Raw genomic sequence first — 25599 nt, forward strand, 5'->3', positions numbered from 1 at the left:
TAGACTGACCAACCAATTCACTCATAGGTCGTTTTTGGCCCTTAACAAGTATGAACCCTGACCTTGCCTATCACTATTTGCTGTAACTGTATCAACTTCTGATGTCACTTTTGGAATATTCCTACGCCACAGAGACCAAGCCCAACCCCTTTCATGTCTTCCTGTCCACCAGTTCTCATTCTCCACCCACTGCTGAGTTTACCTGGTTAGGTGGGGGGTAGAGGGGGCCATAAATGCTTAAAAACACGCCTTCTCTTCTGAGAAGGACTCAATAGGTCCCACACTGAGCCAGCAGTTAGAGGCTCATAAGCTGCGTTTCCACACAGAGCCACAATAGTTACTGCTCATCGTTCATTCTTCAACTCATCAAACGGAGAGAGTATTAGCGACGGGAGAGCAGCTGAGAAGCTGCCGTTACAGGATCAGATATGCTTGGAGGCATCTCCACACATTTGTTGGTCACAGTGACTCTAGTCTTTGTTATCCAGACAGGGACTCAGTGCAGGTGGGTGTCAAGATAATTCAGCTTTCAACTGTCAATTTCTGGCTGATGTGTTACTTGAAATATTGTTGCACTGATTATATTCATGTCATAATGCGGAAAGAGAATTGGATTTTGATTTGTGTTATGGTTTTGTATTTAGGTCAATAAGATTTTTTAATTTATGACAGTAAATAAAAGGAATCTTTTTTTTTCCTATTTCAGGGCTGAAATTGACTTCTCACTAGTTACTTTACCAGATTGGAGGACAAATTCAGGTATGAAGTTTTACAATTACTAAGACTTACTCCATAATCACTCAAATTGTGTTTCACCACAACAATGATTAAATGAACAGACATAAATAGACAGAGATACATACATACTGTAAATAATATTATATTTGACCCTTTTTTGTTCCTTTCATAGAATATGTTACACAGTGTTTCTACGACAGACACAACCATCTGATTTGTGACTGGAACCAACTAACAGGTACAGATGCTTACTGCAAAACAGCACAGCAATTGATTTCATTAATTAAATCTAATAATTAAATTGAAAGCCAAATGTGTTTGTTTTTAAATATTCAAGACAGGTTGCAGTTCCGATCAGATAGAGTTTGCTTTGCCACCAAGAGATCACTTGACTGTAGTAAACTTTAATATTGTCCCCCCCCTTCGCAGGGGATTTGGAACATCGGTCCACAGTTCTGTTTTAATCTCCAGGCAGGCTGTGACTGTGCCTCGCCGCGTATCACAAACTGATCTGAGGCAGGCTAATAATCTTTTATAGTCTGGTGCTCTCCCAGGGGCAATCGAAGTAGAGGGCCTGCACTTAAGGCTCAGATTTAGCACAGAACACTCTAAACGGCAATTTTGCATTTTACGATGATTGCACCACAACAGATGTGCCCCTTGTTTTATTACAATAACAAAGACGAGGGAATGGTTTGCTATTTCTGATGTGATTAAAATGATTATACGACAAAAAAACTAATTCCTTACCTGCGTAGTTAAAAACATATTTCACCGTTTATATTGTGTGATTTAAAAATAAGTGAAGTGGCCATTGTCATTGGATTTGTACCGAAAGTGTTAAATAGGTCCTATTTAAAAAATGAGTTATGTCACTTTTTATTACGTGTTGAAAGCATTTAGTGTATTACATTTTCTTATTGTCCTTTTCACCTACAGAGGATGGCATGGTGACTGTTTTAGAGAGTGGTCCACTAAGGCTGGAGGGCGAGGCTTGTCTAGAGTTTTGGTACTTATCACCAGTTGCAGCTGATGGGTCAGAACTTCGTGCTCTGCTGAATACAAGCGTTGGTCTGCTAGAAATCTGGACCTTGCCTGCCCTCCCCAGGGATGCTTGGAGACAAGCGTTTGTCCCCTTGGACATCATCGAACCAGGGACTCAGGTAAAATGGCAAAACAAAAACACATACCTATAATTAAAATGTATTAGGGAATTAAAATATGAAATTGTTTATATTCAAATAGATAATCTTCTTTTACTTCAGGTCGTAGTGGAAGCAGTGTCCATGGAGGGACAGGTCACATTTAACCGGATGGGTGTAAGGAGAGGCTCATGTGGTAAATATTATGTTGCTCTTCTTTTGCTATATTAAGAACAGCCTAATTAAGCTTAAAAATGTAAAAAAATAAATAAAAAAAAAAGGATTCAACTTGTGTGTCAGAAGTTGAAAATGTTGCTAGGCAGCAGAATGTGTTTCATTCCTTAAATCTATAATGATTAATAGGATGAATAACTAAGGTAATAGTTCATATCGTTTTTTTAACACTTAACATAACAATTAATCAATGCTACTAATCAGTTATTCCTAGCCAGATGGTGTTGTGATCATAAACGGATTGTTTACTCAGTCACATCCCCCACAGGACCCCAGTGTGAATCTGACTCAGAGTTCTGGACAGATGAGTCCACCCGCTGCCTCTGTTCTGGTGGCCAGCTCTCTTGCTTTCCCTCTCAGTGCCCTAAGGGCCAAATCTGCAGTCCTCAAATAGGCAGAGCCAGGGGGATTTCGCCCTCGGGGACTTGCACTATACACAGTCACACAGACTGCAGCACTTTTGATGGAAAGGTGTTCCGCTTCATGGCCCCCTGCACCTACACACTGGCTAAGAGCTGCTCACCCTCTGAGGCCATGCCCATGTTCAGTGTGGAAGTGGTCAATGAGCAGAACCGGAACTCATCTCTGCCGACTGTGCAGCAGGTCAATGTGCACATGGGGAACTTCAGAGTGTCCCTGCTGAAAAAGCAGACGCACCGGATTGTGGTGAGTCACTCTAAAAGGGGATATAAATTTAGGAAGGCCCAACTACTGTGATCCATTGCTGATGCCCGTAGCATCTGCCAATACATTATATGAACAATTTTCCACAAAAGCTAAAATATCATGCTCTCTTACACACTACAACTCTTCTTATAAACTACAAGCATACTGCCTTTAACACATTTTTTTCCCTGGTCTATGCTCAGTTTACTCATCTAAGCTGTTTATCCAATTGACACCACACATTGAGTATTTTTAAAAGCTAAAGGAGACAGTATGCTCTGCTTTTTAAAGCGCACCCATCCCCCTGTGATTACTTAAGTACTGTCTGTACAACCTCCGTTTTGTGGCACCTTGCCTTAATGATGCAATGCTGTACAGCTATAATGTAATAAATTGTGGAGTTCCCATATCTGCAGTCCACTCTACTGATAAACTGAGTTTACTGTAAAGTGCAGAGGTAAGTGGCCTAATGTCCTTGACTTATCTGCATATCAATTCATTCAAGATATATCTCCAGAATGCTGCTTTTTGTACAAACTGTCATATACAGTAATTCCATATAACTGACAACAGCAGATAAGGAAGTCTAAAACTGATACTGTTTTTCAGGTTAATGGGGTCTGGAAGAAGCTTCCACTGACACTCGGCGGTGGAACTGTCAAAATCAAGAGCAACCCCGCTGCTGTTGAACTGAAAACCAGTTTTGGTCTTTTGGTCTCTTACGACAAAACCGGTGCTGTCCATGTCACCCTGCCGTCCGCTTACTCTGATAAAGTCTGTGGCTTGTGCGGAAACTACAACCACGTCAGAGGAGACGACTTCAGAAAGCCCGATGGAACACTCGCCCAAGATGCTACAGATTTTGCTGAGAGCTGGCAGTCCGGGCAAGCCACCTCCTCCTGTGAAACCATTCTATTACCTCATCAGTGTGACCCACTGGAGTTGACCGAGTATGCCAGTGAGCAGTACTGTGGAGGCCTAATCTCTAGCACTGGGCCCTTTGCTGACTGCCTATCAGTTCTGGGGGCAGAGAGCTACTTCAGGGGCTGTGTGGTCAGCATGTGCTCTACCCATGGTGACCCAGCAGTACTATGTGAGGCATTACAGGTGTACGCTGATATCTGCCAGGAGGCTGGAGTCTCCTTTCCCATATGGAGGAACTCTACTTTTTGCCGTAGGTAGCTTTATCGCTTCTTTCTTTTATTTCTTTACTCCTTGTTGTTCAAATTTGGGAAATACTGGTGAATGATTAATGTTATAATGCAATAACAGGTAAGTTTATGCCCTCTGATCTTTCCACCACTCTCTTGCTCTACTCTCAGCCCTACAGTGTGGTGAGAACAGCTATTATAACTCATGTGCCGATGGCTGTCCCGAGGTATGCTCCAGTCTGGATCTGGTTGGCTCTTGTGGAAGCTGTGAGGAAAAATGCGAGTGTGACTCTGGCTTTAAGCTCAGTGGGGGGAAGTGTGTCCCAGCAGAGGACTGTGGGTGCTGGTATTATGGAAAGCACTATGAGGTAAGTGAGTTAGATGAGCAAATGACAATTTCATATTCACCTCTTGCTTGCCACAGAGCTAGAATTTATTCACACAACTCCCTTTTTCCTGCAGAAAGGAGCAACATTCTCGGAGGGAGAGTGTGAGCAACAGTGTCAGTGCATGGGTAATAATGACGTGCAATGCATCACAATGCAATGCGCAGACGATGAGGTTTGCAAGGTCACGGATGGGGTGAAAGGCTGCTTCCTTTTCAAACCTGCCACCTGCAGGGTGTATGGTGATCCACACTACATCACCTTTGACGGGATGGCATATGACTTTCAAGGGGGCTGCAGTTACACGCTGACTACCACATGTGGAAAAGAAAGCTCAGTCCAGTTCTCTGTTATTGGACACAACATGCACCCTGCCCTTCAGAACTTCACCCGATCCAAGCTTGAAGCTGTGTCTCTTCAGGTTGAGGATCTATACCTCACCCTGAACCAGAGTGGAGAGGTCTATGTAAGCATGAAAACTTATTGTAGTTACACAATATGTCAAACAATCCCAAATCTTTTACAGCATTTGAATCAGACGCTGTTGTGCAAATGTGTTGAAATTCAAGTCACCTGAAAGTTAATGTTCTGTATTACCTACTGTTATTCATTAATGATTTTGGCTAATGACCTCAGTATCAGAACACTAATGTTTATAGGGGTCATTTATTACTCTGTGTCAGCTCATTGCGGGAAGTAACTTGTTTGTCATCTTGGATTGTCTTCCTTTTAGTTGGATAATAGCAGCATCCAACTCCCCTATTCCACCACTGGTTCATACGGCTCAGTATGGGTCTACCTGAAGAAAAACTATATTATCTTGGAGACAACCTTTGGCCTCAGAATGACGATAGATGCACAGAACAGACTCTTCCTGCAGGTGGATGAGCGCTACAAGTATGAACTGTGTGGACTGTGTGGCACCTACTCTGAACACCAGGACGATGACTTTGTAGAACCAGGAGGCCAAAATTCTACTGGTCCATTTGAGTTTGGCGACAGCTGGAAGGTGCCAGGCGATAATGAGTAAGCTATTCTACTATAAAGGGTATCTGCACATCTTGTACAAATTAAACAATTGTTAGGACATTCCAATACCTCTGACAGTGAAAAAAAACATACCATTTCAACAGTAGGTGACAAAAGTTGTATATATTCTGATCAGCCTCAGTTGTCCTTTGTGTAAAGTGTTAATTAGCTAATTATAGCATGCTACTGTTACACACTAAACTAAGATAGTGACAAAGGAGGACATTATACCTGCTTAACATCAGCATGCTATCATTGTAATTTCAGCATGTTAGCATAAGGATGATAACATTAAGCACAACCTGGCAAACCCAACATTAAGTTTAATTCAAACTAGTTGTTCAATGAAAAATTAAGTATAAATGCATGAATTACTTCACATTAATAAACCTTATTCTGTCTTATTCTGAAGTGGAACAATACCTTAAAATGTCTAGATGTTTATTCCATTGTCTAAACTTTATCCTACAGGTGTATTTCCCATCCAAATGATCCCACATTCTGTGATTATGATGAAGAGAATGAGGCCTACAATGAGTGTTACACCCTACTAGGGGATGCCTTCAAACCCTGCAATGAACTCATTCACCCAAACATTTACCTCAAAAGTTGTGTGTATGACTACTGCGCCACCAGTGGTGACCAACACACCCTATGTGAATCTCTCAAGTCCTATGCAGCAGCATGCCAGGTTGCAGGAGTGGAGCTGCCCGGCTGGCAGACAAACACAGCCTGTGGTGAGTGTTTGGGTCAGACATGAGGATGACGATGACTGTGTGGTTACTCTGTGAATATGTGTAATGATATTTTGTAGCGACTTAATTGATAGACTGTTTTAACAGAATAATATGTGTTGATCTACTGCCGCTAAAGGTCATAACAAATCTATTTTATATTGCTGTGAAAACATAAAACAAGTTTCTTACCAAAATCTAGGTTTAACAAGAGTACATTTGAAAACATCATTATGGCGTTATAATTTAGCTTCGCCCAATATCCCTATTTTACCGATCAAATTAGATTTTCTACTTTTTTTCCCGCCCTGGCTTATTTTTGACTTGCTGCTGAGACAAATTGCAAGCTTTATGTCTTCTTCACTCGCACTGAAGAACTTCCACACCACCGACATCTTGTGTGGGTGTGTGTGACTGTGACATTACTCTCTCTACCGCTGAGTGCCAACATCAAACTATCATTGGAATCAGCTAAAAAACGTCCAGTTTCAATTGGCTGATGATCAATTGGTGCAACTATAGCTTCTATGATTTGTCATTAATATAAGTAGGGATGCAAATTTTCTGTGTTCGGCTTTCTGTTTTTATATTTCTCGTTTAACGGCTAGCATTAATCAGTCAAAATTATTTTTGTGGGTTAAGGGTTAACCGGTTTATTTTTAACATTCCTAGATACAAGATAAATTGTAGAAGGTACATGGTTATCTGAGGGGGTTGCCTTACTCAACACATCTCCTAGAGTGCCAAAAAGGCTAAGGTGGTGAACTCATTTCCTTTTTTTTTTTTGTTTGTTTGTTTGTTTGGCTTTTTGTTTTGTTGTTGTCCACATTTCAGCTGACCCCACAACTACTGCAACTTTTCCAACATCTCCAACTCCTACCTCTACAAAACCAGATCAGACTCGTAAGGGCATTCAGGGTTGGACATGGTTTATCCGTTACTGGTTTGTATTATAAGTGTCATAATACAGCTCATAAATCTTATCATTTCCATTGTGTTTATATGATTTTTCATAGTCTGTCCCATAAACTGTGACTTTGAAAAAAATCTGTGTGGGTGGGAGCAACTCGTACAGGACAGTTTTGATTGGAAAAGACATTCAGGACCCACCCCATCAAGCTTAACTGGACCAAACCAAGACCACACCACTGGAGGTAAAACCAATATCAGGCCACACTATCACATCTATTGTGTTGTGTCATTGGCATTTCGTCATTCATGTTTAACATGCTATTTTTCAACTTTCTCTAGCTGGTTTCTACATCTATATTGAGGGAAATAGTGTAACCCATGGAGATTCAGCTCGTCTATCAAGTTCAATGTGCCATTATAATGGCCCACTCTGCCTGCACTTCTGGTACCATATGTATGGTTCAGCCACAGCCATGGCCCTGAATATCTACCTGCTTAGAGACAATAAAGCTACCAAGCTCTGGGCCATGATGAACAACCAAGGACCAGAATGGCATCTAGGAAGTATTGACATCAGAGTGTCTGGTCCATTCCAAGTAAGTCTGACACTATATGAAGACAATATATGAGCCTAAATGATGATCTTATTCTAAACAGGAAACATTATACTTTCCTTCTAACCTCTTTCAGATCATAGTGGAGGGAATTCGAGGCTCTAATTATCTATCAGATGTGGCCATGGATGACATTTCCATCCACTTTGGCTCTTGCTCAGGTACATTCACCTCTAACTAAAAAGGAGAGCAAAACATTCTAAACTTGATTGATGATATAATAATATAATCCAATGGTGCAAATAAATCAATAAATGATGACCATAACATATATCTCATGGTTTAAACAACATCAATAATGACGTCCTTTAGGTAGCTTCCCTGACCTGGTTAGTGGAACGAAGCCTCCTTCCACAACTGTGGAAGTCCTCCCCTCACTCCCAAGTAAGTGCACAGGAAGCTATAATTTATGGGCCAATTGTTTCTCCATCAGAAAGCAGAAGTGTGGTTACAAATTAACATTAATGTTTAGTAATTTCTAATGGGAGTTGAAGTGAAAGATTGTCTAAGTTTTTAGGAAGTTGCTTCAGGGCCTCAACATTTAGTTAATGTTCTTTTTTTGCAAATGTTTCCCCTATAGTCTGCAATATAGACTGTAGCTTCAACAACAACCTTTGTAGCTGGAATCAGATGGTGACAGATGCTTTTGACTGGACATGGAAAAGTGGTTACACCCCCACCCTGATGACTGGGCCATCTGCTGGCCACACTGGTGGTAATATTATCTTTCTCTATGTAATATTCTAAATAGTGACAGATCATTTACAGAGGTAAACAAAATCTGTCTCACATTGTTAAGAATATCTACAATTTTCATCATTTCATTTCTGTTTTCTAGATGGTCACTATTTTTACATTGAGGCCAGCAGTGTGACACATGGAGACACAGCTCGTCTCATCAGCTCTGAGTGTTCTGACTCTGGTCCTCAGTGTCTGCAGTTCTGGTATCATATGTATGGCTCAGCAGATACAATGGGCCTCCATGTTTACCTGCTCCAGAACAGATTAGCTGATGCTGTTTGGTGGAAGAGAAATGACCAGGGAAATATGTGGCACATGGCTCAGGTGGACATCACAACAACTGGGGCTTTCCAGGTCAGACACCTTCCAACAGACACTGACAATTAGATAATTTAAAAATTGTGAGTCAATAATGTTGTAATTGTGAAATATTAATTATAAGAGAGATCTTAACACATATTTTATCCCCTAACTTAAGGTCATCATTGAGGGGCGTAGAGGCTCCAACGAAGAGTCTGATGTGGCAATAGATGATGTAAAGCTTTATCGTGGCCGATGCTCTGGTGACACTACACCCTCAAAAACATGCTATTTATCTTAAGGCTGTGTAGCTTGATAATGTTTCAATCAATTATTTGCAGGTATTAACCTTTCTAAAACTGTTGCAGATGTGAGTGGTGTTGTGACAACAAGTCCTCCTAAGCCTGATGGAAACACAACTCCTCCAATTGTCCCTGTGCAAACTAGTGCAGCTCCAGAGCCTCCTGTGTTCAATGCTACTGCTCAGCTCCCCGTTACAATTAAGCCCCCTACAGCAAATGTTACAATACCTCCCACAGTGGAATCACAAACCGACTTCATTAATGGGGAAAATGTGACTGAAGCTCCAGATATTAGACCACCACCACACTCAGGTACAATGCTAATTCCACAGCAGCCCTTTTAGACAACTGGTGTTGGGACTTCCATTGTTCATTTTTTCTACATCCAGTTTTTGTGATATCCAGTAATCTAAATATATGTCTGACTTTTGTTCCCAGTATGCCAACTCAACTGCAATTTTGAACAAGATCTATGTCAGTGGAGTCAACTTCCTACTGATGTTTTTGACTGGACAAGGTATAGTGGCTCCACTCCTACTATGATGACTGGGCCTTCTTCAGATCACACCACAGGAGGTAATTAAAGATATAGTAAATAAAGAGGCCTAGCAAAGTTGGTGTAGAACTGTCAGCACATTCTTTGTCAGTTTGACATCTGCCACAGTCACACTTATAAGTAGCAAAAAAAAATGATAGTTGGTTGTTGAAGTAGTTCTTCCTTGTCAAACCAGAAGGGCAGACTGTCTGGCCTGATATAATGTATTTCATTAAGATAATATGTATTTCCTTCAGGATGTGCCAGCAACGTTGATTATGAATTAAGTCTTTTTTTGTCTTTCAGTGTTAAAAAGACATTTGCTTTGTCAACATTTTGCAACAGTTTCAACTGCAACATTACATGCCTTGAGCTTATAACAGGGTTTCCACCAGAAAAGTTGTTGTCGGAGGTGTGGCTTGTCACTAAAATGCAAACGCTTGTCCACCTTAAAAGGTCAGCCCACCTTAAGTGCACCGAAGCTGAAGTTTTACCGGGATGCCGGACTTGTGATACAGTGGGGGAAACCTTGTAGAACATTACCTAAGAAAACCTGAAAACATGCTGTGCATTACTTTAACTTACCTACCTCTTATGTCCTTAACCAGGTGGCCACTATCTTTACATCGAAGGCAACAGCGCGTCACATGGAGACACGGCTCGTCTCATCAGCTCTGAGTGTTCTGACTCTGGTTCTCAGTGTCTGCAGTTCTGGTATCATATGTATGGCTCAGCAGATACAATGGGCCTCCATGTTTACCTGCTCCAGAACAGATTAGCTAATGGTGTTTGGTGGAGGAGAAATGACCAAGGCAATATGTGGCACATGGCTCAGGTGGACATCACAACAACTGGAGCTTTCCAGGTGAAAAGTTTCTCCTAACACGTCTAATGCTAGAAACTTGCAAAGCGAAACACTATTAGTGTTCTACCTGTAACAGTAAAATAGTGTAATCGGACTTAATGAATCAGTATGCTATAACAGGTATGCTGCACTTTGTAACATGTTTCCTTCATTTTAGATCATATTTGAGGGCCGAAGAGGTTCCAGCGATCAGTCTGATGTTGCCATAGATGATGTATCACTTCACCGTGGGCACTGTACAGGTAACTCTGTCCTCCTACTGACATTCAATTAAGTTCACACACATCATAACTAAAAAAATGACTGACTTGATTGTGAAATGTAGTCACAGACCAAGCTAAACCAATACCAATATCTGTTCTCACAACATCTAGTTGCAACAGTGGGTCCAGAGTTTATTCCAGCGAACAGCTCAACTACTACACAACCACAAACGTCAACTTCATCAAAACCACAGCCAACAACTACTTTTACAACAACAACAAATCCTGATATCCTGACTACAAGACCACAGCTACCAATAACACCAACACCAATAACAACAACAACCACAACTGGACCCCAAAACACAGCTACACCTTACCCACCAACAACAGAGCACCCAGGAGTTGAAACTCCAGAGCAACCAGAACCTGAAATGACAGCAAGACCAGAGCAACCAGGTACATCTACTAATGGACCCCCAACCACAGCCAGACCCTATCCACCAACAACAGAGTACCCAGGAGTTGAAACTCCAGAGCAACCAGAACCTGAAATGACAGCAAGACCAGAGCAACCAGGTACATCTACTAATGGACCCCCAACCACAGCCAGACCCTATCCACCAACAACAGAGCACCCAGGAGTTGAAACTCCAGAGCAACCAGAACCTGAAATGACAGCAAGACCAGAGCAACCAGGTACATCTACTAATGGACCCCAAACCACAGCCAGACCCTATCCACCAACAACAGAATACCCAGGAGTTGAAACTCCAGAGCAACCAGAACCAGAATTTACAGGAAAACCTCAAATGACAGCACAAACAGAGCAACCAGGTACATCTACTAATGGACCCCCAACCACAGCCAGACCCTATCCACCAACAACAGAGCACCCAGGAGTTGAAACTCCAGAGCAACCAGAACCTGAAATGACAGCAAGACCAGAGCAACCAGGTACATCTACTAATGGACCCCCAACCACAGCCAGACCCTATCCACCAACAACAGAGCACCCAGGAGTTGAAACTCCAGAGCAACCAGAACCAGAATTTACAGGAAAACCTCAAATGACAGCACAAACAGAGCAACCAGGTACATCTACTAATGGACCCCCAACCACAGCCAGACCCTATCCACCAACAACAGAGCACCCAGGAGTTGAAACTCCAGAGCAACCAGAACCTGAAATGACAGCAAGACCAGAGCAACCAGGTACATCTACTAATGGACCCCCAACCACAGCCAGACCCTATCCACCAACAACAGAGCACCCAGGAGTTGAAACTCCAGAGCAACCAGAACCTGAAATGACAGCAAGACCAGAGCAACCAGGTACATCTACTAATGGACCCCAGACCACAGCCAGACCCTATCCACCAACAACAGAATACCCAGGAGTTGAAACTCCAGAGCAACCAGAACCTGAATTTACAGGAAAACCTCAAATGACAGCACAAACAGAGCAACCAGGTACATCTACTAATGGACCCCCAACCACAGCCAGACCCTATCCACCAACAACAGAGCACCCAGGAGTTGAAACTCCAGAGCAACCAGAACCTGAAATGACAGCAAGACCAGAGCAACCAGGTACATCTACTAATGGACCCCCAACCACAGCCAGACCCTATCCACCAACAACAGAGCACCCAGGAGTTGAAACTCCAGAGCAACCAGAACCTGAAATGACAGCAAGACCAGAGCAACCAGGTACATCTACTAATGGACCCCCAACCACAGCCAGACCCTATCCACCAACAACAGAGCACCCAGAAGTTGAAACTCCAGGGCAACCAGAACCAGAATTTACAGGAAAACCTCAAACAACAGCAAGACCTGAACAAACGGCTACATCTAATAAATCCCCAACCACAGAAAGCCATGTGCCTACAGCTGGATCACAACCAACAACAACAACTAGACCACAACCCCCAACTGAAACTCAGCCAGAGCCACAAACCACAGTGAGACCACAACCACAAACCACAGTGAGACCACAACCACCAACCACAGTGAGACCACAACCTCCAACCACAGTTAAACCAAAACCCACAACAGCCACACCACAGCCCACAACAACAGTTGGACCACAACCTACAAGAACCAATAAACCACATTCAACAACAGGTAGACCTAGGCCTACAACTACAGCCACACCACAATCTACAACGACAGCCAGAACACAACCTCCAACTACACATGGACCAAGTAAGTTAGATGTTCTTATTTCTTTATATAAAACATGGACTGGGTTTCCTATAGTGTACATTCCACCTCATATGTAAGAATCCAGTGGCAAAGCTCACCTGTGAGCTAAGATACTATGCATGTATGACTAAGTATATTCTATCCCTACGACTCTGTCTCTCCAGCACCCTCTTGCCCAAAGAACAGTCATTACACCACATGTGTCCAGCCATGCAGTCCAACCTGCACACAACTGAATGGACCACCAGGCTGCAGCAACAATGAGGGTTGTGTGAAGGGATGTGTTTGTGATGAAGGCTTTGTGCGTAAATTGAGGGTTTGTGTGCCTATCCAACAATGTGGATGTGTGGACAAGAATGGCACCAGCCATCGTGTGAGTGCCAAAATTACTCTTCATCAATAGCACAAGTCATATACAACATCAAATACTTTGGTCTACTTTCTGAAGGCCTGAGAAAATGGTGCATGTGGACATTTATGTCCTCACTGTATGATGACTCTCTCTCATTTTGCCAGTTCAATGAAGTGTGGTACACCAATCACTGCAGTCAGAAGTGTGAATGTGAGAAAGACCATGGCGTGGGGAAGATTGACTGCGATGACAAAGATGAGTGCGATGGAAATGCTGTCTGCCTTCAAAATGAGGAAGGACATTATTACTGCCAGTCTACAGGTGCTGTAAATGTCAACATTTAACTCTGTGATGTATGCAAACCATGTTATATTGTGTTCACTCATTTGTGAATTGCTCTACACTTGTTGCTCCACAGGCTTCCATGAATGCACTATCAGGGGAGACCCTGAGTACAGAACATTTGATAAAATGAAGCATGACTTTGACGGTGAGCACTCATATGTGCTGGTCCGGACCAACAACTTGCCAAATGACCTTCCACATGTTTACATCGAGGGCATCAATACCGTACATGATGACGATGATAGTCAGCATCATGGTGACAGTAGCAGTGAAGAAGACCACAGCCACAGTGTGAGCGATGAAGATGATGAAGATGATGAAGATGATGAAGATGAAGATGATAGTGATGAAGATGGTGATGATAGCAACCATGATGACGACAGTGAAAATAATAAGGAACACCACAGATTACAAGAGCTTAAGATTCGAGTGTACGATCACACTGTGGTATTCAGGAAGAATCGGAGGCTGGTCGTAAGTATCGAGGGCCTTTTAACAATACACTGCTTCCATCTCATTTTCCTGTGGTTCCTTTTCAGCAGCCATACTATTTTGTTCATGGGAAAACATCATCATATTTTTGCCCACCCACAGACATTTGTGAAAGCACTGAGGGTAATAACCAGTGCTCCTTCACATTTTTTCTGTGAGGTGTTACGACGGCAGTGTGGCAGATGATGGGCGCTAAATTATGCTCTGTCATATGTTATTTCCGTATTGGCACCATACACATGTGTGTTTGTGTATAAGAGCAAGCGAACAAAAGAAAGAGAGAGCCTGTAAAAAAGTTGCAATATTGACCGATTTTTTCATAGGCAGTCTAAGCAATGTAAATTTAAGAAGGCCTGCAGACAGTATATTGTATTCAAAAGCAAAAGAACACTGGTACTCAAGCTTTAGCATACTCAGGCAGTAACATTTTTTAAATTGCTATAGCTTATATCTTCTAAATGTTTCATGCTATTATGAATTAAGGCGCTTGGACCAAATCAGTATTTAAATGCATCTTTTTTTGTTGTTTTGTTGTTGTTTTTACATATGCATCACCCTCAAAATCCCAAATAGCACATGAAATAGGTCACAATAATCCTACATTATTCATTGTGCATCAACATTCATCATTTTGAATTATACTTGACCAATAGCGTGTGTGTGTGTGTGTTTTTTGGCTCTGTCCCATTTACTTAGTCTATTTACTTATTCATTTATTAATAGGCCTACATATAAGAAAATCATTTTTTAGCTATTTTTGTTTCAATAAAAGGAAAAAACCTTAATTTTGATTTAGGTACTCAAATGAGACAATAATAACAAACTCTCCCTCCACAGTGGCCCAGCCTGTGAATTATCTTGACGCAATTTCTGTTACATAAAACCTCTAGCGCACTGACCCCCCATCTCAGAAACAACTAATTAAAAATTGACCCCAATATGAGGGGTCAGTTGTAGAGTGATTACCAAATTATTCTATTTCACCCTTATGAAGACCTTCTCCACATTTTAACCTCATGATTACCATAGAGAAATAGTCAAGGGATCATCAAAGTCAGTAAGATTCATCTTGTGTGTACCGTGAATGTCTGTACTAAATTTCATGGGAATCCATACAATAGTACAATCTGAGCACTCATCCCTAAAGACTTGATATTATGGTTAAAAAAAATGTATGTTTTGTGAATCCCTGTACAAAATCATTGGACTAGAGCAGAGAAATTTACTTAAATGTTATAAATGTCATTGCAACATACCCCCTTCTGTCTCCCTCCAGGTGGATGGAAGGAAAACCAATACTCCCGCCTCACCAACGGCTGGTCTAAAGATCTGGGAGCATTCCTCTCGCATCTACCTGAAGACCGACTTTGGCCTCTCAGTGGAGTTTGATGGACACAGCAGAGCAGGTAACTCATCTTTGCCTCATTAAAATCAATAGAATTCACAGAATTCATCAACAAATCCTTAAACCTCAATTTATCATTCTATCCCATGTCAACAAAAATGGGTTATTTTCTCTAGGAGAGAGTTATACACTGAATTAAGTAACATTGTATTTTTGATGTTGTTTCCACAGAGATCATTCTACCACACTTATATAAAAGTAAGGTGGGGGGTCTGTGCGGGAACTTTGACGGCTACAAAGTGAATGACTGGATGAAGCCAGATGGTACCAGGGCCAAGAGCATTAAAGAGTTTGGAGAGAGCTGGAGAGTGTGAATATCAGATGGATGTAAGGATGAGACATGGCACTTAAAAATACCACGTGTAGGCTTTAGACCACTAGCAGAAACATCAATGTGGCAGTTAACAAGAAATCCGACAGAATTAAAGCTGATGAATCTTTTCATTTGAAAAAGTATCCTCTCTCAAAACTAAACTGCCCAAAAAAGACCTGGCATAAACAAGTCCAGTGGTCTCCAGCTCATCAGGACAATAAATACAGAACGATGGAAACTTTTCAACTGCTTTTATAGTGAAGGCTCTTAGAAGGCTTCGCCTATACCAATATAATCTGGAGTTACAATACGTAACTAACGCTTCCTACTGAACTCACATCATTCATCAAATTTTTGAAAAAGGTGAAAATCTCAAACATCTTTGCTTATTCAGGATCTCTTTGAACTCTGTGGCAATATATCAGACTCATGTTTGTGCCATCGCCAAGCAAACAGCTGTGCATATGCTTTATAAAAAATTCTGATTATGGATGACTACATGGGATTATTTATCACTATCCGTTAAACTCAAGGTGCAATAAATGATTATACAATATGTTGCTTGCGCTTGGTCATACTGTGTATTTGAATGTCAGTGCATTGGTAGGGTTTCTATTGAATCTTCATTGTTCCAATAAACATGCACTGTGGTTACATTTGTGTTGCCGTTATTCTAATCATTTCAGTCTCATATGTAGTTTCTGATGCATTCTTGAGCTACAGTCTGACTAGTTCCGCTGTACTTAAAAAAAAAAATCTCCTGCTGGATCAGGTGCTTAATTTTGTTTTGAGCGAACATGCAGACTCAGTTTAGGATATAGGTAATTCCATTAAACAGCATCTTCATAATACATGTTGGTAGGAGGTAATTTATCAGTACTGACTTCAGTGTGAAACTTACCCCCATAAATAGGTACTAAGAATAGCAAATTAGTAATTAAGTTCTTATCTAAATAAATTAAAAATAGGCTTAATTATGTAAAGGTTTTATGTAGCCTAAAGATTTGGTAAGGTCTTGATGAGGTTAAGTGACACAATTATGTGGAAAGTGCTTTTAACACAGTGACAAAAGATTAACTGTGGAGAAAATTGGTTAAAAAATGTAAATTACAACCCTTTTTCACTTAGAGAAAAATACAAATTAAGACACAGTTGTGATTCATAAACAAGTATTATTCTTTGGAAGAGTGTGCTGGGATCCTTTGTCAAACATACTGTTCTCCAACTTGTTTACAGCTGTGCACAATGTCTTTGCAGGCTCTAGTACTACAGCACACGGCACAGCAAACAGCAGTACTCCCTGTATACTTGCAAATATCAGCAAAACTTTAGCATCCACAGCCTCTGATACATCACCACCAAGCACAACAAACAGTAGCATATCTGCACCAGTGGATGTAAGCACAACATCATCTACAGACTCTGTTTCTACAGGACCCTGCACAACAAACGGCAGTACTACCTGTACGCTTGCAAAAACCAATCCAACTTTTTCAGTCCCCGTAGCTCTACATTGGCTTTGGGTATCAGCCAATACAGAGTAGCTCCCATACCACTTTTTTTAAGCTGTATGCCTCACTGTGTGGAAGTGACTGGGATCATTATTTTATGTGCAAGGCCACATCAGACCTTGACCTAAAACATTGCTTTCCTAACTTTGTCAGAAAAAAAAAAAACATATTTAGAAACTTTTTTTACTAATACTCAATTGAGCTACATGATTTTTAGTCAGCAGAGGACCAAAAGTAGCAGTACTACATCTACACCATTAGATGGCCTCACAACTTCAGCTTCCAGTCTCCACAGCTACAGGATGGTTATTATGATCTCTGCTTAACCCATTTATAAAATTCACATCTGAAGAAATGTATTAATTCTTTATTTCACTGCTGAAAATGTATTTGCCACTTAAAAAAGTTTGAATTTTTTATTGTTTGCATCAGGGTCTGAGCCAACAATGACCCTTGGAGATTCACCTGTGAGTGAGCTCACAAGTGTTTCACTGCCAGAAACCAGTAGTGTCCCATTTTCAACAGCAGATGGGAGCAAATCTGGATTTTTTTTAACAACAAAAAAAGATTCCACAACCAGCTCAAGTAAAGGTTCAGTCAGGGCCATTGATTTCTGAACTTCCATTAAGCATTGAACAGTTGGAATGGTAAAATACATTTTTACTTGCACCTTTTCTTCTATAGATGCCCAAATTGGGACCATTCACCAAAAATTTTGTCCAAATAATGAGGAAAATTGTGTGAGCTTTAGCTAATGTTAACAACCTTTAAAATACAAATCATACAGTAACAGTATCACAAAAAACAATATTATACACACTTCTGTCTATCACCTAATCAGTGAGTGTCTTCTCTCTCATTGTCTGTATCCCAGACCCTTCTCCTGCAGAATTGTGAGGGCTGCACTATGACCCACCTGAGAAAGGGCCTATGTTTCAACCAATGGAAGCATCAGTGTGGCTGCAGCTGTACTGTAACAACAGGCTACGCTACTCTTAGCAACAACAATATCATCAGTTGACTGTCAGTGCTTTAGAAAAGAAAATCACATAAAATCTATTAAGAGTTAACTGGATAACTATCGAGGAAGTTCTGTTGGGCTGGATCAGGTCTGCGAGTGGAATTCCTACACTTCAAGTGAGGATGATGAGCCGAAATTTAATTATACTGGCAGAGGCATTCTGGCCTATTTAAACCACAGGGGTCTGTTGAATAAACTCTAAAACCAAGGGCTCATTATAGCAGTAGGGTGGTTCAGAAGTTAGCAGCAGGTCATGTTAATGAGTAACAGGATAATACAATGTGTCATTTTAACAAGTCTTACAAATTCAGATTTGTAGTACCATTCCATTGCCGTTCAATACAACAAACTATGGCTGCACAAGGATTACTTTCTTTATTAATCTGTCCATTCATTTCTTGATTACTCGATTAGTCATTTGGTCTAAAAGTGGTGAAAGAATGCCCATCACAATTTGGCAAAGCAAAAGATAGGTGAGGGTTTTCAAATATAGAATATCTTGTTTTGTCCAACCAACAATCCATTACCTAGACTATGGAAATCAGAAAATATTCACATTTTAGAAGTTGGAATCAGTGGTCAACAAATCATTGTTGTTGACCACGGACCACTAGTCTAAAACATTGACGGATTAAACAATTTCTATAGAAACTAAAAAGTGTCAAATGTATACATGACGCGGTATATACTATAGGCAATTTGCAGAGGATGTAAAAACAGCCTACAGGCCATATAACCTTACAACATCACTTATTCACTTTTCAGCACAAAAAAAGATTTATAAAAGTCCCCTTCACAGGCTCCTTCACAAACCATAGCTACAGCTAAATAAATGCAAAATTGGGTACAAATCCCAGCATATTAGAAGCTCTTGTGTCCCTGCTGACTGTGTAGAGAGCAGCAATAATACAACAGCTTCATTGGCATGCAAAGCAGCATAGTAACAGAATATAACAACCACAACATCAGCAAGTACACAAAAGCAACAGCACACAAAACAAAAGGTTCAATTCAAACACATAATTACGCACAGAAAGCCGCAGAGAGACGTTTAACCATCGGGGGAAACATTTTGAACTTACTTTTATTTGACGTCGAGGCCCATTTTACTCTCTGTCATGCACATATCCACCTTATATGACATGTTGTTGTTGTTGTTGTTGTTGTTGTTGTTGTGGTGGTGGTCGTTATTTGTTGATTTGGTTTGTTTGTTTGTTTGTTTGTTGAACTCCTCACTTCCTCTCTTCGTCGCTGTTAACGTGATCTAACGTTAACTGGGATGATATAAACATCACTGGATAAACAAGCTGAATCATTTAGCAGGTAACGTAACATTGTGTTCACTCCTTTTACTTTGACGCGAGGCCGGGGTGTGACTAACTTGATTCACACACACTTTAATATATTTTCCAGAAATGTGTCCATTGTCGCTACTGATTTAGAGTTGGTTTATATTTTCTTTTTTTTTTACATTCACCTCTCGCAGGTGCAATATCATAAACCAACCACCATAATATATGGGGGCGCTGTTTCACTCACTTAAGGCAATAACCAGATTGCTCTATAAGAAAATGCCCATTTCTTTGATTAGAAAATGCCACTGTATTGTTTTCAGGTTGAGTACTCTAATCAGAACTCATTTAAGAGCTGGTTGTCATTTTGTTTTATTTAAAAACATTATTTTGTGTGTATTATACCTAGATATTCATATTTGTGCCAGAACCATACTATTTATCCAAGGTTGATATTATTTTGCTGCCCGTAAATGTCAGTATTATGCACTGATTGAATGGGTGCTTACACATACACATGACATTATGACTTCAAATGGTTAATATGCATTGCTATCTGATCATTTTGGTAGGTAAAAATGTAATGGGAATAAATGGTAGCTTAAATGATGCTGACATTTGGTCATAATGGGTGTTTTAATGCTTATACACAGGAGATTCTCTCGTTTCAGTAATGGCAACGCTCTGTGTGTGGTTACATTTGTGGCAACATTAGACGAGTCATTGGACACTCGAGTGTAGTTACAAAAACACTTCACACTTGTCTACAGGCTGTTGGCGTGACTCATTATCAATCAGTGAAACAGGAAAAAAAACACTTGAAAAAAATCAAACAACTCCAACAATACCGTGGTTTTATTAATTTTGCAGACAATGGGATGATTCCTGTCTGGAGTGTAGGCTACTGTTGGCACTGTTCTTCCTGCTGTTGATAAGTCTGCTTCTCAATGATGAGTAAAACATCACTGCCTTTAATTCTAAACATGTGAATAAAGCTTAATATAAATACATCACTTTCATGGCATGCCATCTTGTTTTTAATGATAATTAAAAAAAAAGAAAAATCTTGGTAACAGAAATACAGCTTAAACTTACAATTGTTGTAATTTGTAATTGCATACTTTATCAAAGTTTAACAACAGCATAAAAATTCTAACAGAGGGGGGAAAAACCTGCAGTTGTATATAGGTAAGATAGAACAAATACATTTATGTTAACAATTATCTGTCTTGTAAACCTTTATTCTTGAATACAGCTTTCATTTTTGCACTGCCAATGGCTCCAGTACGACAAAAAGCAGAGCAACATCTACACCAGTAGATGGCAGCAAAACCACAGCATCAAAAGATACAATGAGAGATGACAGCAGGACTTCAGCATACACAGTCTCCAATACTACACATAGGTAATTAAGATTTTCTATACTGATGCTCTTTTCAAAAACTCATATTTGCTTAAATACATCTATTCTTGCTGCTGTAAATGTATTGTTGTTATCACGGTCTGAGTCAACAATACTCCTCAGTAGCATTGTTGCTGCAAAACTTCTGCATGCTCACTAACACCTTGTGCTGTTGGCAGTTTCCTTGAAATGCTAGGAATAGCATAGCACTACCAGTAGTGTCAGATCTTCACCAGCAGATGGCAGCATCTACACAGAGTCCGACCAAAGGCCAGACTTCCGGACCACCATCAGCTCAGGTAGAGTCAGCGAAACAGATATTTTTGTACCACAATTATGTAGTTAACAGTTTGAAAGGTAATATGTGTTTTTTTCTTTGGCACCCGTCTCTCTTCACATATCAAAACCGGGATTGTGCATCAAAAAGTCTCTGTTTTAACCCATGAGGAGAAAAATGAAGATCTGATTGTATTTTTATTAGGCCCAAGCACCTCTCCAGCTGTGAACTCTGCATCCTGAAGATGAGACACATCAAACCCATCTTAGAAATGGCATGTTTTAAGTTTTTTTTTCCAGCTGCATTCTTATTTTGTATAGGGTCTTGTAGTCTTTGTCTGTAGGACTTTTGATCTGTTGAGGCACGCAGGTTTAGACCAGATTCAGACAGCCTCTCTAGCACGAACTAAATATAGGCTCATTTATATTCAGCTTTTAACCAACAGCAGCTCTTAAAAATGAGGATCTGTCATGAGTCTCTGCTGTCAGCGTATTGATGACTAAAGCAGCCTACATTTCTGCGGTTTTCATACTGTCATGTTGTTTTACTTACATCATATTGCAACATTGCGAGTCACGAAAGTGTAATTGTTTTGACTGCAATGCTGTGTTTTTACTGGCTAAATCACATATGCATTGCATGCTTATGTAAATAAAATTACTTTGCTTGGACAATTTATTCAGAATGATCAACATAATCAAAAAGATCAAACAGCCTCTCACAAAATAAAAATCACTTCATTAATTCCTCCAACAGCAGGCTATTTATAAAATGAAATGTTTGAAATTGAGAAAATAAAGAAAAAAAAAATGTAAATATCGATTCCATTATTTTCCCCATTATCTTGTTTAGTGATTAACGACAATTAGAATAAGGAGTTTCCTCTGGCTACGGGACTGTGTGAGGCTTTCCACAGTGAGGACAGACTTAGAGAATATGATAATTGTTTGTTAACCAATATGAACCACCAGTTCCCACTTATAGCTACACTAGTATTCAGCCAGCACTATCTGGTCAGAGTTAAGTGTTTCGAGAAGCTCGCCCAAAACTTCAAGGCAGTGTTGTTTGGCTGAGTAGGATCTACACGTGGTGACCCCGGCACTTCAAGGGGAGGATGAGACAAAGATTTGATTATGAGGGGAGAAGAAGAAGCAGGTCCACATGGCCTCGGGGACCGGCAATAACCTCTAGGAGCGGATAGTTCAAATTAGACCAGCATCGCTAGTCCAGACCCACGTTTGACTCCGGATGTTTTAATTTAATGCAAACATGCAGAAGCGTTCCTTTCTTTCTTTCTTTCTTTCTTTCTTTCTTTCTTTCTTTCTTTCTTTCTTTCTACCTTATACTTTTCCCCTGATGCCCGTGCATCTGCGTCATCACACTGTACCTGTCCATCTGCCGATCTGCTAATCTGATGCGTCCTCCGCCGCAGAGGTAGCCAACGTTGGGGATGTGTGGCGCAAATCAGAAGCGTGTGTTCCTCTGTAAAAAAAAGCTCCGCTCCACAAACCCGCAGCGCAATCGAAGTTAATTCTGCAGAGTGAGTCTCGGGGTTCACGTTTCTCCACAGCTCTGTAAACTCAGATCATATGGGGTCACCGGGAGGTTGCAGCGGCCCTGTAGCTGTGCGTCCACTCTTTGGAAAAGATCAGTTACAATGTAATGGCAAAGGAATGTCGCTCACTCCTGGCTATTGCATGGAGCCTTTTAGCTCTAATTAGAACCAATTTGAGGGAGTGAGATGTCATTTTGTTCATTTTATTCAGGAACATTGTTTTGCATGCATTTATATTCCTTTGCTACATGTTGATGCTGCACTAATTGTACACCCTTCAAGTGAAAATACACATTAAAACCATGCTTTATGACCTGATTTAAATAAACACGTTATATACTTATAAATTAAATTCAGTCTTAAAATAAATGCCTGTTAATGCATTAAAATAACATATAACCCTTATTGAATCTTTCTAGTATATGTACGTTAAACTGAATTCAGAGAATGGAAAAAACACACACACACACACACACACACACACACACACACACACACACAGTGTCCATGTTGTCCACACCATCAGTCCGCTGAGGTATCCCTGGTTCCCTGTGGTGTGTGCATGTCGAAGGCCCCGGTGTTATTGATCCTGATTGGGCCTCACAGGAGGAGATTCCGGCCTGCCATTGACCCACACTTCTCCATGTTTCCACCCTTCTCTCAGATCATCAGAGGCAGCCGTCTCCGTCTCCTCCTGCTTGCCTGCCTGCTTGCGTGAGATTTCTGATTGTCAGATGGAAGGGGAGAGGGTGGGGGGGGAAATGAACTTACTACAGGTTTTTTGCGAAAATCACTAGCAGGTCTTGCCTGAGTAGTCGGCACTGACGTTTTTCTGGCTTGGTGACTGTCAAAACAATCCCCCCCCCAAAATGCGTTCTTACCCTCCCTCCTTCTGCTTAGAAAGCCCGTGGCTCACAAGCTGCTCTCCTCTTCAAAGTAAAACTTGTCCACCATGTGGCCTGTGTTGAATTTTTGTGTACTTGTGAACTCCTCGTAGGGGTCCTTTTGCTCCTCGTCGCTGCCTAAGCACTTGAGAAGTGTCGTGGCAAGGATGGAGTAGAAGATCATGACAAACAGGATGTAAAAGTATGCATTGTCGTAAGTCCCCCTGGAACTTGAGATGGTGGGCGCTGGACTGGTGCTGCACAGAGGACTCACTGTGGTGCTGGATGTTGTCATGTTGATTTGCCGTTCGTTGACGTCCGTACCAGTGTCCTCTAGGATCTGATGGCATCTGGTGAGAAGAGACAGCAGGAGGGTCCCGTTCACGCGCTTCATAACAAAATGAAAGACTTAGCGGAGAATTTTGACAGAAACAAAGTAAACAGTAGACAGAAAAAAGGGACCAGGGCGACTGAGGAAGGACTACAGATGGATAGTGTGAGAGGCAGGCACTCACCACTTTAGGAAAGGCACGCTGTGAGTCATCCACCCACTCTTCAAGAGATTTGATAAGGCGGTATTTCAGAGATAAAGCCCACTCCTTGTCTGTCCTATTGGATGCAGCCAAACTAGAGTTAAAGCACAACTATGACCTCCTTTAAGAATGAATTCTACAGAACTTTTTGTCATTTTCATCAGAAATGAATCTGAATCAGTCATACATGCTTTGATTACAGGTCTCCTAGCACATTCTGCCTTTAAAGTATTCTCTAAAGCTCCCATTTAACTCTTTTTTCTCCTATGTATTTTTTTCTAGACCGTCCTCTTTGTACTCCTTCCTTCACTTTCAATTTGGGGTCTTGGAAGCTGCAGAGGCGCTTGGATTGTTGTCAGCTCCGGTCAAGTAGTCTACTCATTTCAAAGAGTGTTGGGGTCAGAGGTTAAGTTGTCTCCAGTGTGTTGCTGCTTGACTGACACTCCGCTCCAAAGCAACCCCTTTGGCTTTTTCACTCATTGTGTCTTACAAGTTGAGCACTTGTAACAAAATAAATAAAAAAAGTAGAGAGTAAAGAAAATAGTGAAATGTGATCTTGCCTTGATCTTATCTGTTGACTGTACTGGACACCAAGCATAAACATATAAATAATACGCTAACACACGAATAAATACATACAACAAAAATATTTAAAACAAACTAAAACACAAAAAACAACAGTCAGTGTTTTATTGTGCCTGCAGATTTCATACATATACCTTGTATGGCATGGACAGCTGCATACCTGATCCCTAAACCTCCAGAAGAAAAGAAAAAAGAATACGTCAGGGAGTGATAAAAAGGCACCAGTGATATCTGTGACCTTTTGAGGAGTCTGCCAACTGGGTGAACAGTGTTTTTATTTCTGTGTGGCGGTGAGAGCAATAACCCTTCTTAACCCTGTGCAGCCATGTCAGTGACTGATGTCCTGGTGTGACTATGGGCCGCTGTGCTTATATAATTTACAGCAGCTCTGTTTTAGTCATTAAGGGGTGTGGAAGAGCCCCTAGGGAGCAGGAATTTGTCCAAAAGGAGTGTTTATGAAAGGGGATATATTTATAATTTAGTGCTCAAGGAGTGTGCACGAGGGGTGCAGCTCTCAGAGTAGGTATTGTCACTATCCTGCTCATCTGGATTTAGATAGGAGGGGAGCAAACAGCTGGCATGTTTAAAATGGAAAAGAGAAAAACATTCTCTAGTTTAAATGACAGTATATCAAGAGAAGGACTAAAATACTGTAGGAAATATACTGATGGATTTATTATTAACACCTTTATTTACGTATATATATTTATTTGTTTGGTGTAATTAAGAGACACTGAATGTAAAAATGCAATAATTAGTTTATTAAATATCCACCAGGTGTACGTTTTTAATTACATAATATATATTTATAAAAGCATTTTTTACACAAATGAGGATATGACCTCATTCTTCTCAATGGTTACTGCCCC

The 25599-nt window shown here is 40.8% G+C and overlaps 1 protein-coding gene and 1 long non-coding RNA gene across 3 annotated transcripts; one reads left to right on the plus strand and one right to left on the minus strand.

Moving 5' to 3' along the window:
* The first annotated feature begins 290 nt into the window (after nucleotides 1-290).
* LOC129088994 (zonadhesin-like) lies at nucleotides 291-16319 on the plus strand. 2 transcript variants are annotated; one of them, XM_054596297.1, is made up of 29 exons: nucleotides 291-505; nucleotides 707-759; nucleotides 911-976; nucleotides 1678-1901; nucleotides 2004-2076; nucleotides 2383-2780; nucleotides 3390-3954; nucleotides 4103-4299; nucleotides 4394-4783; nucleotides 5051-5343; nucleotides 5818-6083; nucleotides 6915-6983; nucleotides 7097-7234; nucleotides 7332-7588; nucleotides 7683-7767; nucleotides 7919-7990; nucleotides 8187-8321; nucleotides 8445-8701; nucleotides 8826-8910; nucleotides 9016-9261; nucleotides 9388-9525; nucleotides 10093-10349; nucleotides 10507-10591; nucleotides 10724-12763; nucleotides 12928-13136; nucleotides 13280-13436; nucleotides 13534-13934; nucleotides 15229-15358; nucleotides 15529-16319. In XM_054596297.1, exons 1-29 carry the CDS (start codon nucleotides 429-431, stop codon nucleotides 15669-15671), a joined length of 7506 nt encoding a protein of 2501 aa, XP_054452272.1. In that variant the 5' UTR covers nucleotides 291-428; the 3' UTR covers nucleotides 15672-16319. The 2 variants fall into 2 exon arrangements, with proteins under 2 accessions (XP_054452272.1, XP_054452273.1); XM_054596298.1 differs by lacking the exon at nucleotides 6915-6983.
* Nucleotides 16320-23622: 7303 nt separating this feature from the next.
* On the minus strand, nucleotides 23623-24898 carry LOC129089425 (uncharacterized). The gene is made up of 3 exons (XR_008531135.1): nucleotides 24865-24898; nucleotides 24128-24221; nucleotides 23623-23962 (listed from the first exon to the last, which is right to left on the minus strand). It is a non-coding gene; the product is annotated as an uncharacterized LOC129089425 (long non-coding RNA).
* Between the last annotated feature and the right edge of the window lie 701 nt (nucleotides 24899-25599).

The sequence above is a fragment of the Anoplopoma fimbria genome, chromosome 3, assembly GCF_027596085.1.
Source record: "Anoplopoma fimbria isolate UVic2021 breed Golden Eagle Sablefish chromosome 3, Afim_UVic_2022, whole genome shotgun sequence".
NCBI lineage: Eukaryota > Metazoa > Chordata > Actinopteri > Perciformes > Anoplopomatidae > Anoplopoma > Anoplopoma fimbria.